At 38.8% G+C, this 16797-nt stretch overlaps 1 protein-coding gene across 1 annotated transcript in view; it reads left to right on the forward strand.

The window, feature by feature from the left end:
• The window catches only part of RBM44 (RNA binding motif protein 44), a 50851-nt gene that overhangs the window by 6965 nt on the left and 27089 nt on the right, over nt 1–16797 (forward strand). Inside the window, exon 2 of the mRNA XM_003277478.3 lies at nt 14104–14194. Coding sequence (XP_003277526.1) covers nt 14122–14194 — 73 coding nt within the window. The 5' untranslated portion in view covers nt 14104–14121. The remainder of the gene's footprint in view (nt 1–14103; nt 14195–16797) is intronic.

Consider the following 16797-nt stretch of genomic DNA (forward strand, 5'->3'; position numbering starts at 1 on the left):
ACCTCGATGCCAGATGCAGTGGCTCAGGCCTGTAGCCCTAGCACTTTGGGAGGCCAAGGCAGGAGGATTGCTTGGGCCCAGGAGTTTGAGATCCGCCTGGACAACATAGGGAGACCCTGTCTCTACAGAAAATTTTAAAATTAGCCAGGCATGGTGTTGTGCACTTGTAGTCCCAGCTACTCAAGGGGGTAGGTGGGGGAGTGCTAAGGTGGGAGGATCACTTGAGCCTGGCAGGTCAAGGCTGCAGTGAGCTCTGATGGCACCACTGCACTCCAAGCCTGGGTGACAGAACAAGACCCTGTCTCAAAAAAATTAAAACAACAACAACAAAAAAGTAAGAGCATAAACTATAAAAATCTTAGAAGACAACCTAGGAAATACTCTTCTTGACATCAGCCTTATTTATTTATTCTTGTATTCATTTTGGAAGGTGGTTTTCAAGGAAGTTTGTCTACCTGAGTTGTAGAATTTGGCAGATAAATTTGTTTATTATATCCTCTGTCATTTTAATGGCTGTAGATCCCATAGTAATCTTCCTTTACTATTCTTGACATTGGTATTTTGTGTTGTCTCTTTTTCTTAGATAAGTCCAAGAAAGGGATAAGAAGGGTTATAAATTTTATCAGTGTTTTTAAAGAAACAATTTCTGGTTCTATTAACTTTTATCTATTCATCTATTTTGTTTACTTCTCCTCTTTTATTATTTCCATCCTTTCTTTGGGCTTAATATTCCTGCTTTTTCTAGTTTCTTAAAATAGAACCTATATGAGAAAACTGTTGTATGACACAGTGTAGGACTGTGATTTCTGAGAGAAAGGAAACACACAGCGTGAGTCCTATGATGATAGCCTGGCTTCCTGCCTGGAAGCACATTGCAGACCATGGAAAAAGAACAAGGACTTCAAGCAAAGCAGAGGTCTCCCTGAGTTGAGACAGAGATTGGAGTTCAGAAAGCCTAAGGTGTTAGAAATTGCAGGACAGTGTTCCTGAGAGAAGGGAGATACATAGAAGAAAAGCTCCAGAAATCTGCAGGGGGACTCCCCCTTGAGACTTGTCAAACACTAATATGTGTGTTCATAGTTACAGACTGATGAAGTTATCCCATGCCTTGACCTTAATGTATATTTCTTCTACCCAGAGCATTCTGCTCAGAAGTTGCCCACCTGGCAAGGAGTTTTGAAAATGGGTGGGGGGATGGTGCGGGGAGTTTAGTAAGTCCCACTGTCACTGCCACAATATCTACTTTTTAATATTTCTCAATTTTATAAGATTATCTTTTTCATAAATTCTCTAAAACTGCATATTTTCATTTATAAGTAGCTAAACGTATCATTTTAATAGTTTGTCTTTAAATCAAGAGATTTCACTTCTGTCATGTAAGAACTTCATTTAAGTTTTTAATAATAAAGAGAATGACAGGCTAAGTAATTCAGGCCTCTTACTCACTGAAGGCAATTTAAACACCTAGGGAAAAAAAAAAATTTGAGATGGAGTCTCGCTCTGTTGCCCAGGATGGAGTGCAGTGGTGCAATCTTGGCTCACTGCAACCTCCACCTCCCAGGTTCAAGTGATTCTCCTGCATCAGCCTCCCTAGTAGCTGAGATTACAGGCACCTGCCACCACACCTGGCTAATTTTTTATATTTTTAGTAGAGACGGAGTTTCACCATGTTGGCCAGGCTGGTCTCAAACTCTTGACTTTAAGTGATCTGCCACCTTGGCCTCCCAAAGTGCTGAGATTACAGGCCTGAGCCACTGTGCCCAGTCCTGGAAAAATATTTTTTAAAATCTTCTCAAAAGCATCTGAGAACTAGTCAGATAAGAAGTTACCAGGTCACAACTTGCGAAAGAATGAGAACCTTAAGAATTAAGCCTAGCATTACAAACAACTTTTGCCCTGAAAATATTTGCAAATTTAGAAGAAATGATTTGAGAGGATAGGCTGTGCTTTTTTTCTCTCTCTCTCTTTTTCTTTTTTTTTTTTTTTATTATTATACTTTAGGTTTTAGGGTACATGTGCCCAATGTGCAGGTTTGTTACATATGTATCCATGTGCCATGTTGTTTTGCTGCACCCATTAACTCGTTATTTAGCATTAGGTATATCTCCTAATGCTGTCCTTCACCCCTCCGCCCACCTCACAACAGTCCCCAGAGTGTGATGTTCCCCTTCCTGTGTCCATGAGTTCTCATTGTTCAATTCCCACCTATGAGTGAGAACATGCGGTGTTTGGTTTTTTGTCCTTGCGATAGTTTACTGAGAATGATGTGTTCCAGTTTCATCCATGTCCCTACAAAGGACATGAACTCATCATTTTTTATGGCTGCATAGTATTCCATGGTATATATGTGCCACATTTTCTTAATCCAGTCTATCGTTGTTGGACATTTGGGTTGGTTCCAACTCTTTGCTATTATGAATAGTGCCGCAATAAACATACGTGTGCATGTGTCTTTATAGCAGCATGATTTATAGTCCTTTGGGTATATACCCAGTAATGGGATGGCTGGGTCAAATGGTATTTCTAGTTCTAGATCCCTGAGGAATTGCCACACTGACTTCCACAATGGTTGAACTAGTTTACAGTCCCACCAACAGTGTAAAAGTGTTCCTATTTCTCCACATCCTCTCCAGCACCTGTTGTTTCCTGACTTTTTAATGATGGCCATTCTAACTGGTGTGAGATGGTATCTCACTGTGGTTTTGATTTGCATTTCTCTGATGGCCAGTGATGATAAGCATTTTTTCATGTGTTTTTTGGCTGCATAAATGTCTTCTTTTGAGAAGTGTCTGTTCATGTCCTTTGCCCACTTTTTGATGGGGTTGTTTGTTTTTGTCTTGTAAATTTGTTTGAGTTCATTGTAGATTCTGGATATTAGCCCTTTGTCAGATGAGTATGTAGCAAAAATTTTCTCCCATTCTGTAGGTTGCCTGTTCACTCTGATGGTAGTTTCTTTTGCTGTGCAGAAGCTCTTTAGTTTCATTAGATCACATTTGTCAATTTTGGCTTTTGTTGGCATTGCTTTTGGTGTTTTAGACATGAAGTCCTTGCCCACGCCTATGTCCTGAATGGTATTGCTTAGGTTTTCTTGTAGGATTTTAATGGTTTTAGGTCTAACATTTAAGTCTTTAATCCATCTTGAATTAATTTTTGTATAAGGTGTAAGGAAGGGATCCAGTTTCAGCTTTCTACATATGGCTGGCCAGTTTTCCCAGCACCATTTATTAAATAGGGAATCCTTTCCTCATTTCTTGTTTTTGTCAGGTTTGTCAAAGATCAGATAGTTGTAGATATGCGGCATCATTTCTGAGGGTTCTGTTCTGTTCCATTGATCTATGTCTCTGTTGTGGTACCAGTACCATGCTGTTTTGGTTACTGTAGCCTTGTAGTATAGTTTGAAGTCAGGTAGCGTGATGCCTCCAGCTTTGTTCTTTGGGCTTAGGATTGACTTGGCGATGCGGGCTCTTTTTTGGTTCCATATGAACTTTAAAGTAGTTTTTTCCAATTCTGTGAAGAAAGTCATTGGTAGCTTGATGGGGATGGCATTGAATGTATAAATTACCTTGGGCAGTATGGCCATTTTCACGATATTGATTCTTCCAACCCATGAGCATGGAATGTTCTTCCATTTGTTTGTATCCTCTTTTATTTCATTGAGCAGTGGTTTGTAGTTCTCCTTGAAGAGATCCTTCACATCCCTTGTAAGTTGGATTCCTAGGTATTTTATTCTCTTTGAAGCAATTGTGAATGGGAGTTCACTCATGATTTGGCTCTCTGTTTGTCTGTGATTGATGTACAAGAATGCTTGTGATTTTTGTACATTGATTTTGTATCCTGAGACTTTTTGCTGAAGTTGCTAATCAGCTTAAGGAGATTTTGGGCTGAGACGATGGGGTTTTCTAGATATACAATCATGTCATCTGCAAACAGGGACAATTTGACTTCCTCTTTTCCTAATTGAATACCCTTTATTTCCTTCTCCTGCCTGATTGCTCTGGCCAGAACTTCCAGCACTATGTTGAATAGGAGTGGTGAGAGAGGGCATCCTTTTCTTGTGCCAGTTTTCAAAGGGAATGCTTCCAGTTTTTGCCCATTCAGTATGATATTGGCTGTGGGTTTGTCATAGATAGCTCTTATTATTTTGAGATACATCCCATCAATACCTAATTTATTGAGAGTTTTTAGCATGAAGGGCTGTTGAATTTTGTCAAAGGCCTTTTCTGCATCTATTGAGATAATCATGTGGTTTTTGTCTTTGGTTCTGTTTATATGCTGGATTACATTTATTGATTTGTGTATGTTGAACCAGCCTTGCATCCCAGGGATGAAGCCCACTTGATCATGGTGTATAAGCTTTTTGATGTGCTGCTGGATTCGGTTTGCCAGTATTTTATTGAGGATTTTTGCATCAATGTTCATCAAGGATATTGGTCTGAAATTCTCTTTTTTGGTTATGTCTCTGCCAGGCTTTGGTATCAAGACGATGCTGGCTTCATAAAATGTGTTAGGGAGGATTCCCTCTTTTTCTATCGATTGGAATAGTTTCAGAAGGAATGGTACCAGTTCCTCCTTGTACCTCTGGTAGAATTCGGCTGTGATTCCATCAGGTCCTGGACTCTTTTTGGTTGGTAAGCTATTGATTATTGCCACAATTTCAAAACCTGGTATTGGTCTATTCCGAGATTCAACTTCTTCCTGGTTTAGTCTTGGGAGGGTTTATTTGTCAAGGAATTTATCCATTTCTTCTAGATTTTCTAGTTTATTTGCATAGAGGTGTTTGTAGTATTCTCTGATGGTAGATTGTATTTCTGTGGGATCGGTGGTGATATCCCCTTTTTCGTTTTTTATTGCATCTATTTGATTCTTCTCTCTTTTCTTCTTTATTAGTCTTGCTAGCAGTCTATCAATTTTGTTGATCTTTTCAAAAAACCAGCTCCTGGATTCATTAATTTTTTGAAGGGTTTTTTGTGTCTCTGTTTCCTTCAGTTCTGCTCTGATTTTAGTTATTTCTAGCCTTCTGCTAGCTTTTGAATGTGTTTGCTCTTGCTTTTCTAGTTCTTTTAATTGTGATGTTAGGGTGTCAATTTTGGATCTTTCCTGCTTTCTCTTGTGGGCATTTAGTGCTATAAATTTCCCTCTACACACTGCTTTGAATGTGTCCCAGAGATTCTGGTATGTTGTGTCTTTGTTCTCGTTGGTTTAAAAGAACATCTTTATTTCTGCCTTCATTTCATTATGTACCCAATAGTCATTCAGGAGCAGGTTGTTCAGTTTCCACGTAGTTGAGCGGTTCTGAGTGAGTTTCTTAATCCTGAGTTCTAGTTTGATTGCACTGTGGTCTGAGAGACAGTTTGTTATAATTTCTGTTCTTTTACATTTGCTGAGGAGAGCTTTACTTCCAACTATGTGGTCAATTTTGGAATAGGTGTGGTGTGGTGCTGAAAAAAATGTATATTCTGTTGATTTGGGGTGGAGAGTTCTGTAGATGTCTATTAGGTCCACTTTGTGCAGAGCTGAGTTCAATTCCTGGATATCCTTGTTAACGTTCTGTCTCATTGATCTGTCTAATGTTGACAGTGGGGTGTTAAAATCTCCCATTATTATTGTGCGGGAGTTTAAGTCCCTTTGTAGGTCACTCAGGACTTGCTTTATGAATCTGGGTGCTCCTGTGTTGGGTGCATATATATTTAGGATAGTTAGCTCTTCTTGTTGAATTGATCCCTTTACCATTATGTAATGGCCTTCTTTGTCTCTTTTGATCTTTGTTGGTTTAAAGTCTGTTTTATCAGAGACTAGGATTGCAACCCCTGCCTTTTTTTGTTTTCCATTTGCTTGATAGATCTTCCTCCATCCCTTTATTTTGAGTCTATGTGTGTCTCTGCACGTGAGATGGGTTTCCTGAATACAGCACACTGATGGGTCCTGACTCCTTATCCGGTTTGCCAGTCTGTGTCCTTTAATTGGAGCATTTAGCCCATTTACATTTAAAGTTAATATTGTTATGTGTGAATCTGATCCTGTCATTATGATGTTAGTTGGTTATTTTGCTCATTAGTTGATGCAGTTTCTTCCTAGCCTCGATGGTCTTTACAATTTGGCATGTTTTTGCAGGGGCTGGTAGCGGTTGTTCCTTTCCATGTTTAGTGCTTCCTTCAGGAGCTCTTTTAGGGCAGGCCTGGTGGTGACAAAATCACTCAGCATTTGCTTGTCTGTAAAGTATTTTATTTCTCCTTCACTAATGAAGCTTAGTTTGGCTGGATATGAAATTCTGGATTGAAAATTCTTTTCTTTAAGAATGTTGAATATCAGTCCCCACTCTCTTCTGGCTTGTAGAGTTTCTGCCGAGAGATCAGCTGTTAGTCTGATGGGCTTCCCTTTGTGGGTAACCCGACCTTTCTCTCTGGCTGCCCTTAACATTTTTTCCTTCATTTCAACTTTGGTGAATCTGATAATTATGTGTCTTGGAGTTGCTCTTCTTGAGGAGTATCTTTGTGGCGTTCTCTGTATTTCCTGAATCTGAATGTTGGCCTGCCTTGCTAGATTGGGGAAGTTCTCCTGGATAATATCTTGCAGAGTGTTTTCCAACTTGGTTCCATTCTCCCCGTCATTTTCAGGTACACCAATCAGACGTAGGTTTGGTCTTTTCACAGAGTCCCAAAGTTCTTGGAGGCTTTGTTCATTTCTTTTTATTCTTTTTTCTCTAAACTTCCCTTCTCGCTTCATTTCATTCATTTCATCTTCCATCAGCGATGCCCTTTCTTCCAGTTGATCACATCGGCTACCGAGGCTTCTGCCATCTTCGCATAGTTCTCGAAACTGGGCTTTCAGCTCCATCAGCTCCTTTAAGCCCTTCTCTCCATTGGTTATTCTAGTTATCCATTTGTCTAATTTTTTTTCAAAATTTTTAACTTCTTTGCTATTGTTTTGAATTTCCTCCCGTAGTTCAGAGTACTTTGATCATCTGAAGCCTTCTTGTCTCAACTCATCAAAGTCATCCTCCGTCCAGCTTTGTTCTGTTGCTGGTGAGGAACTGCGTTCCTTTGGAGGAGGAGAGGTGCTCTGCTTTTTAGAGTTTCCAGTTTTTCTGCTCTGTTTTTTCCCCATCTTTGTGGTTTTATCTACTTTTGGTCTTTGATGATAGTGATGTACAGATGGGTTTTTGGTGTGGATGTCCTTTCTGTTTGTTAGTTTTCCTTCTACCAGACAGGACCCTCAGCTGCAGGTCTGTTGGAGTTTACTAGAGGTCCACTCCAGACCCTGTTTGGCTGGGTGTCAGCAGGGGTGGCTGCAGAACAGCGGATTTTCGTGAGACCACAAATTCAGCTGTCTGATAGTTCCTCTGGAAGTTTTGTCTCAGAGGAGTACCCGGCCGGGTGAGGTGTCAGTCTGTCCCTACTGGAGGGTGCCTCCCAGTTAGGCTGCTCGGGGGTGAGGGACCCACTTTAGGAGGCAGTCTGTCCGTTCTCAGATTTCCAGCTGCGTGCTGGGAGAACCATTACTCTCTTCAAAGCTGTCAGTCAGACAGGGACATTTAAGTCTGCAGAGGTTCCTGCTGAGTTTTTGTTTGTCTGTGCCCCGCCCCCAGAGGTGAAGCCTACAGAGGCAGGCAGGCCTCCTTGAGCTGTGGTGGGCTCCACTCAGTTCGAGCTTCCTGGCTGCTTTGTTTGCCTAAGCAAGCCTGGGCAATGACAGGCTCCCCCCGCCAGCCTCGCTGCCATCTTGCAGTTTGATCTCAGACTGCTGTGCTAGCAATCAGTGAGACTCCGTGGGCATAGGACCCTCCAAGCCAGGTGCGGGACACAATCTCCTAGTGTGCCGTTTTCCAGGCCCGTTGGAAAAGCGCAGTATTAGGGTGGGACTGACCCGATTTTCCAGGTGCCGTCTATTACCCCTTTCTTTGACTAGGAAAGGGAACTCCCTGACCCCTTGCGCTTCCCGAGTGAGGCAATGCCTCACCCTGCTTCGGCTTGCACACAGTGTGCTTCACCGACTGTCCTGCACCCACTGTTTGGCACCCCCTAGTGAGATGAAACCGGTACGTCAAACAGAAATGCAGAAATCACCCGTCTTCTGTGTCGCTCAGGCTGGGAGCTGTAGACTGGAGCTGTTCCTATTCGGCCATCTTGGCTCCACCTAGGCTGTGCTTTTGACAGCCTTAGGGCAGTAAGAGGACAAAAGTCAGAGTCTTCAGGTGATCAAAGGTGAGACCCAAGGAATAGATTATTTGGCTTGGGATCCAGTGTGCTTAGGATCCCAGAGGGCTGTGCCTTACAATTAAAGTAAACCAGCCCTTCCTCAGACTATACTTTTCTGGGTAGCCTAGAACATCTCAAATTTCAGTTAGAGTAAAGAGATTCCAGATTACTAATTCCCTATGGCACCTAGAAGTAGCAAAAAAGTTCTCTCTGAGGGACAATAACATCATTTTTAGGTTCAAATTATTTATATATACAACTTATCAAATATAGTTCTAGAACATAGTTAAAACATCACCAGACATCCAAAATGACAAGACATAATGAGTCAGAAAACAATAATAGACAATACAAACAGATCCACAGAGATTCCAGTTACTGGAGTTACTAAATACAGACTGCAAAATAACTATACTTACTGTCTTTCAGGAGAAAACAGCTGATGTTAAAAGTTTTACTACAAGTCATACATTAAAAATGGCATTACAGGGCCGAGTGCAGTGGCTCAGGCCTGTAATCCTAGCACTTTGGGAGGCTGAGGTGGGTGGATCACTTGAGACCAGGAGTTCGAGACCAGCCAGAGATGGCAAAATCCCATCTCTACAAAAAAAATACAAAGATTAGCTGGGCATGGTGGCTTGCACCTGTAGTCCTAGCTACTAGGGAAGCTGAGGTGAGAGGATCACTTGAGCTTGGGAGGTCAAGACTACAGTGAGCCATGATCGCCCCACTGTACTCCAGCCTGGGTGACAGAACAAGGCCCTATCTCCTCACCCTCTCCCCCCAAAAAAAGCATAACAGAAAAAAAAAAAACTTGGTAAAAATTCTAGAACTAAAAATTTCAGGTAAATTAGGAACTCAGTGGATGGGTTTCACATCAAAATTAGTTAGAACTATAGAAAGAATTTGTGAAATGGAAGGTTAAACTATCCAGACTGAAGCATGGGGAGACAAAAGGATGGAAAAATACAGAAGCAAGGTAAGAGATGTGACAGATACAGTGAAAAGGTCTAACATAAGTTCAACTGGAGTCTTATAAAGGAAACTACTTCTAGAAATCCCCAGTATTTTATAAACATTGTTCATATTATAAATAAAGATCTACCTCTTTTGTTTTTATAAGCTGCATGATAGGTATTACATTATATTAAAACGCTATACTTTTTGATGCAATCCCCTTGCTGTTTTAAAATTTGTTACTAAAAAATAATTCTTCTGTGAATATAATTGTGCATATCATCAAACATATATGTCAGCTTTCTTCCATAGGAATAGTCCTAGAAAAAGCATTTCTAGGTCAAGGAATATGTACCCAACATTGCCAAATCATCTTTCAGAAGGTTGAAAGAATTTCAATTCTCATTATATATGAATGTCCATTTCATGACCCTTAATAATACAATGTATGATCAGCCTCTACCAATTTGATAATCAAGAATCCATCCATTTTAATTTACATTTTTGACAGTGACTAGTTTATATATTTTTTAATATAGTTGACTCAAGTCTTATGAATTGTCCAAACATAACTTTCATATACTTTTCTTTTGGTATATTACTAGTTTGCAGGAGTACTTTATGCATTAGGTCTATTACCTCTTGGTTTGAAATAATTTTCCTGAGTTTATCATTTTGTTTAATCTTTTTCTTGGTTCTAATTATTTTTAAAACTTTTTTATTGACCCCCTGACTGTCTCCTTTCTTTGTTTCCCTTTACAGCAAAAAAATTGAATGAAATGTGTATACTCAGTGTCTCTAGTTCTTTGTTTTACTTGTGAGTCTACTCCAGACAGGTATCTTTCAATATTCCATATCTGCATCTATTGGTCCTTCTACCACACATATTGCTCCTTCTCACTCTCCTTTGTTGGTTCCTCTTTATCTCTTCAATCTTTCAACTTTGGAATGCCTCAGCGCCTAATTCTTGAGTCTCTTCTCTGCCTGTTTCTATATTCAAGCAGTAGGTAATTACATTCAAGTTCATAGATTTAAATCTGTATTCTGATGATTCCCAAATTTGTATCACTAACTAGGTCAGTGCTATTCAGTAGCAATACAATAAAGCAATATATGTGATTTTAAATTTTCTAGTAGCCACATACAGTGGCTCATGCCTATATTCCCAGCTACTCAGGAGGCTGAAGTGGGAGGATCACTTTAACCCAGGAGTTCGGGGCTGCAGTGAGCTGTGATTGTGCCACTGCACTCCAGCCTGGGTAAAAGAGCAAACCCCTTCTCTTTAAACAAAACAAAATAAAAAAACCTTTTTGACTGAAGAATAAATCAAAAATGGCAAACCTTCATGATAACATTTCCAGCCCCTTTATTATTTTAAAAAAAAAGGCAGAAAGGTGAAATTATTTTTAATGTTTTATTTAACCTAGTATATAAAAAAATTTCAACATGTAATCAAATAAAATGTTAATGAGATGTTATATGTTTTTCATACTACGTCTCTGAAATCTGGTGTGTGTTTTACACCTACAGAACATCTCAATTCAGATTAACCAGATTTCAAGTGTTTAATAGCCACGTGTGGCTGCTGGTCAATGCAGCTCTAGGTAATTTTGCTGATCTCCAGACCTTTATATCTCCATTTGAATGTGAAATAGATATCTCACAATTAACCTGTTTCTCTTACAATGTGCATTCATTTTAACAAAAACAAATCCTCTTGGTTCGAACCTCAGTAGATCCAGTATCTAATCACTTTTTATCTCCTCTGTTGCAGTCACTGTGGTCCCAGCTATCACATCCTGACTGGCTAGGTATCTTCATGGTTCTTTTCTTCTCTTTCATTCGTTTTTCCAAGTCTCACCTTATCAGAGAAGTATTCCTTTGTTACTGGCCAGGTCCAGGTCTGTTATGCCTATGCACAGTAGATCAATCACTGTAACACGATTTTGCAAAAGAGAAAAGATTTATTTGCAAGGGCATTGAGCAAGGAGGAGGGAGGGAGAAGAGCTCTCGAGTCTGCCTCCCTGAAGAAGATGAGGCTTGGGGAGATTTATGAGTTAGGGAAGTAGAGTGGTCTAAGGCATGAGGAAAGGTAATTGGCACGGAGGAAAAAGGAAATAACAGGTTTATTCTGCACAAACCTAGCCAGAGTTCATGGCATTTCATAGGATGCTTAGGAGGATGTGAGGGTGGCATTTTTGGCCCTCCAGCATCAAAAGGCCACCTCTCGGGCATTTGCATTGGCCCAGTTGAAGGGTCTGTGGTCTCAACCAGTTTGAATTGGACACGAGCCGGCCCAAGTTTCTGAAAAACCGAAGCAACCGTTACTGTGGTGACCTTTGAACATTATCTATAAAGTGGCCAGGGAAGGTTAAGTTTGAATGTCACAGCCTTCAGCTACTGCAGCCTTCAACTTCCAAAGAAAAGGAAAAAAATGACAAGACGCAAGCTACCAAAGGCAAGCAGGGCAGGCAGACCTGATCAAATTAACCCCTCAGTTTCACCTGGCCTACCTTATTTAAAGTATAAACCTCTCCTCCTCACATACAAATACATATCCACAAAAATCAGTATTCCCTTATCCCTTTGATGCTTTATTTCTTGTGTTAGTTTTTAAGGAATTACTGTTTCTTTTTTTTCCCCTTAATACTGGGTTTCCAGTTGCCCAGACAGGAGTGCAGTGGCAGGATCATAGTTCGCTGCACCTCAACCGCCCAGGCTCAAGCGATCATCTCACCCCAACCTCCTGAGTAGCTGGGACTACAGGGGCAAGCCACCATGCCTGGCTAATTTTTTAATTTTTTGTAGAGTCGGAGTTTTGCCATGTTACCCAGGCTGGTCTCAAACTTCCTGGGCTCAAGTAATCTGCCCACCTTGGCCTCCAAAAGTGCTAGTGTTACAGGCATGAGCCACTGTGCCCAGCTACCATTTCTCTTTGTTCCATGGTTTGATAGGAATTGATATAAGATGTATCTTTGATGGCCTTTTCATTTTTTTCATGGTTGATAACGCTGTTCACCTGCTTCTGAGTCTTTTTAAAAAAAAAAAAAAACTTTTCCTAGAAAATTGCCTATTTTTGTTAAATTTTAAAATTATCCTTCAGTGGCGTACATGGCATTCTCAATTTTTAAAAGTACCTCTTTATTGCTTGCTAAAATGCTCCTTTTATCAATGCTCATTTTTGTTTCAGTCTTCTCTTAACGAGATTGTCTTGTCTTTTATCTACTTTTTTTTTTTTTTTTTTTTTTTGGAGTCTCGTGCTGTCACCCAGGCTGGAATGCAGTAGTGCAATTTCAGCTCACTGCAACCTCCATCTGCTGGGTTCAAGTAATTCTTGTGCCTCAGCCAACCAAGTAGTTGGGACTACAGGCACACGCCACCACGCCCAGCTAATTGTTTGTATTTTTAGTAGAGACAAGGTCTCACCACGTTGTCCAGCCTAGTCTCGAACTCCTGAGCTCATGCAGTCCACCCACCTCAGAGTGCTAGGATTACAGGCGTGAGCCACTGCGCCCAGCCTGTTATTTACCTACTTTTATTAGTCTTTTAAAAGAATAGCTCTCAATTTTAGTTACCATTTTTACTGTTTTAAAAGTGATCACTTCTGTTTTTGTCTTAACTAATTATATTTTAAACTTTTTTGGCTTATTTTTAGTTCTTTCCTAGATTCTTGAGAGTTGACTGTTTAATTCATTTATTTCTAACCTTATTTAATAATAAGCATCTAAAGCTGTGACTTCTTTTGGATATAACTTTGACCATGTCCCGTAGATTTTGGTAGTCTGTATTCTTATTGTCATTAATTTATTGTAATTATCAAAGTCCACACAGCTTACTAAGTGGCAAAGTCAGGATTCAAGGCTGTCTCCATGACATGAGATCTGCTTTTTAATATCTTCTCCTTGTAGAACAGAGACAGTACATTTAGATGATTTTTTTCAGGATCAGTGATTGAAATAAATCAGAGTTAAAACAAAATTAATTCCTTTTTTTCCCCAAAACTCATCAGGAACGTTCATAACACTTGATTACCGGAATTCTACTGTAGACACCTCAGCTTTTAGGAGTATGGACAGTGGCAATAAGTAGGGGACAGAGGCTCAAAATGATTTTGTGAGTTGGCTGGACTTCCTTCTGCTTGTCACCTCTGGGATCATTTCACTTGTCCATTGGAATATTCTACCAGTAATTAGCTTGGGCTGCTTCATGTGGCAGCTGGGTTCAGAGTCATTATATGGATATCCCAATTACCCTGAGTTGATTTTATGAATGTACTAAATTCTTGCATGTACCCCCAAAATACGTACATCTAATATGTATTAATAAAAAGTCATCATTATTACCTTTTTAAAACAGTTTTGTTGAGTTATATTTTACTCATTTCAGTGATTTTTAGTAACCTTATCAAGTGTTGCAACTATCCCATCATAAACCCATCTTAGAACATTTTTATCCCCCATGCCCATTTATAGCTAATCTCTCTTTCCATCTCCCACCACCTATCCCAGGCAGCTACTAATATACTTTCTCTATATACATTTTCTTGCTTTGGACGTTTTACTTAAATGGAATTATACAATAGGTAATCTCTTTTATATAGCTTCTTTCATTCAGCAAGTTTTTTATATTAACCCATGAGGTAACATATATCAGTAGTTTCTTTCTGTTGCTGAAAGATTTTCCATTGTATGGATTTGCCAAGTCATTGGTTTTTAGTAAGTGTACAAATTGTCTTGGAAACTTTTTATCTAGGTTTGACATAAATGGGGTGATATTATGGTCTGTAAGACTCTATTTTTTAGATTTAAACTTCTTTTAGTGACCTAACATGTTGGTTTTTAAAAAAATGTTCCTTGGAAATTTTAAAAGAACATATCTTTTCTGTCCTTTATGTGGTTGTCAATTTATGCTTTTAAGTATAATAATAGTTCAATATTTATACCTTTTCTAGGTTATATATCTTTGAGTGATGCAGGCCACTGCAGTGGTGGAGACAGCATCTGGTAAAGGCTACCACAGTAATGGAGGCAACCTCCAGAAAGGTAAGGGTCTAGGCCACTTACCCTTATTCTTGGTGGGGAAGGGTGTTAAATGTATTGTGCCAGACAGTTTGCCCTTCCGGTTGCTGCTTTTTAACTCTTCCTCCCTCTAAGGTGGTAAGACTCAGTATATTTTTAACTTGCCAAATTGATTCAGGTGATTTTTGGTGGATCAGGGCAGTCTAGGCAGGACCTTTCTTTAGGAAAGGGAAGGTGAGCAGGAAGAAAGGATTTCTGTCCAGCCAGCCTTTCAAGAACTGCTGACAGGTATTACTGCCTTCAGGGTGATAATCAGAAAGTGAGCAGGTTGACTTCTGCTGCCCAAGTTGTGTATGATTTCTTCTTCCCATAAATCTGAAATGTATTTTTCTTGGGTCATGGCAGAAAGAAAATAAGAAATAGCAAGAGTCTAAAAAGCAAGATGACTAAACTTTATGTGCTTATGACTATATGTAGCTTAAACTATTAAGATATATATATTCTAGATTAAAACAAAAACTCTACATTGTTCATAAGACATATTTAAAATAGAAAAGAAAGGTTTAGGATAAAAGGATGGATAAGTTAAACAAATTAACTTAAAAATTTGGGGTGATAGTAGTAAAGAGCATAATCAATGCAGAAAGCATTGTAAGACAATTAAAAGGGTCATTTTATAGTGATAAAGTTATACAATGAAGCTTTCAGTCATGAACCCTAATGGAATAAACAGTATACTTTGTATTGATACATTAAATTTTAGAAATCCAGGGAAAGGCTGCTGGAGATTGGACATGATAATGGTTCTCTATCTCAGTAAATCCCAGTAGGATATTTTATGCAATTCAAAATGGTCCCCCAAAAATAAACTTAAAAAAATCTATTGGAGAGAATGTAAAATAAATTTTAAAATACAGGAAAAAACTTACCAGATATAAAAATAACCTGTGATACTATAATAATTAAAACAGTAATACAGTCATACAAAAAGATAATAGGTTAATGGAATGGAATAAATAGAAATAAATTCTTAGAAAATCATGAAACAGAAACAGGAAGACTTCGCAATATGATAAAGATGTTGTTTCAGCTCAGAAGGAAAACAATGGATTATTTGGCAAATGGTATTAGGACAATTGAGCATCCATTTTGGAAGAAAGTTAAGTTAGAGTCCTACCTTATGCCAAAGAGAAAAATAATACTCTGTGTAGTGTAAAAAGACTAAGTGTTAACCCCCACCCCCCCTACACACACACAATTAGAATAAATTATAGGAGAATATTTTTATAATTACTTGGTAGAGAAGACCAAAGACACAAAACCTAGAAGTTACAGAAGACTGATTCACTTAATTAAATAACCTGGAAAATTCTGATATGATAAGATACTATAAAAAGTTAAAGCCAGGCAAGCTACTTGGGTGGCTGAGGCAGGAAGATTGCTTGATATACAGGAAGTCTAGCACCCAGGCAACATAGCAAGACCCTGTCTCAAAATAATTTTTAAAAATTAAAAGATAAGCAATAAGCTAGGAAAATTCAGTTATATTACAAATGTTAAAAAGAAAACAAAGAATTAGTATCTAGAATGTATAAAAGACTCCCAAACAACTCTGTCATCTCCAACCACATATTTATAACAGCTTACTGGACAGACATTCACATCTGGGTGTTTTATTACTAAACTCAGACTCTACTTGCCTAGAATTGAACTCATTATCCTCATCCTCCTCCTCAGTTTTCCTCTCTACCTTCTAATCTGCTCTTCACACAGTCCCTATCTCTTTAGCCCTGAATATTCCCATTCAACTATAGTACCAAGTTGTAAACATGTAAGCATTATCTTTGAGTGATATTTAAGTGAGCATTTATTGGCCAATTGGTAAGTCATAACATCAGTTTAGCTGACTGTGATGAACTTTTTTTAAAGAAATGGAATAGAATAAAATAGAAAATACCAGAATACATTGGACATGGGTAAAATTTTTGTTTTACTTATACACATACATATATGTATGTGTGTACTGGGTCATGATATGACCAAAACATAATTCCGATTATGATCTTAGTAAAAAAAAAACAAATCTTTTGAAAACCACTGCTCTCTCTCTTCCTCTTACTATCATCTCTAATTGGCCACCAAGACATATCAGTTGTGGAACTTTCATACCAGTCTCTTCTTTAGTCCCACTTCTGTTTTGGTACCTGCCTTTATTCTCCTCTTTCAAGTTTTTAGTCTTTCTGTTGCCAGGAATGACTACAACTCAATTCCAGTCACATGACTACCCTTTAATGAAGTTTTCAGTGGTCTTGTGTTGCCTTAGAATAAGAGCCAAACTTCTTAGCACATCATAAAAGGCCTTTTTCAGTTGATAATTCCTGTCACACTCATAAGAGTTCTTTCACTACAGACAAGCTGTCTTACAGTTTCCTGAAAATGCCATGTTCTTTCACACAGCTATTTGTACTTGTGTTGGATTTGCCTAAAATAATTTTGTCTATTTTGTTTCAAAACACTTTTTAAATACAAAGTTTTTCTGGAGTCTGCTTCCCTTTTTTTCAAAAATTTACCTGCTCCATCAACACAACTCTGTCAGCACTGTTTTAAAATTACATTTTTGTGTGCTT

This window comes from Nomascus leucogenys, chromosome 22a (genome assembly GCF_006542625.1).
Source record: "Nomascus leucogenys isolate Asia chromosome 22a, Asia_NLE_v1, whole genome shotgun sequence".
Taxonomy (NCBI): Eukaryota; Metazoa; Chordata; class Mammalia; order Primates; family Hylobatidae; genus Nomascus; species Nomascus leucogenys.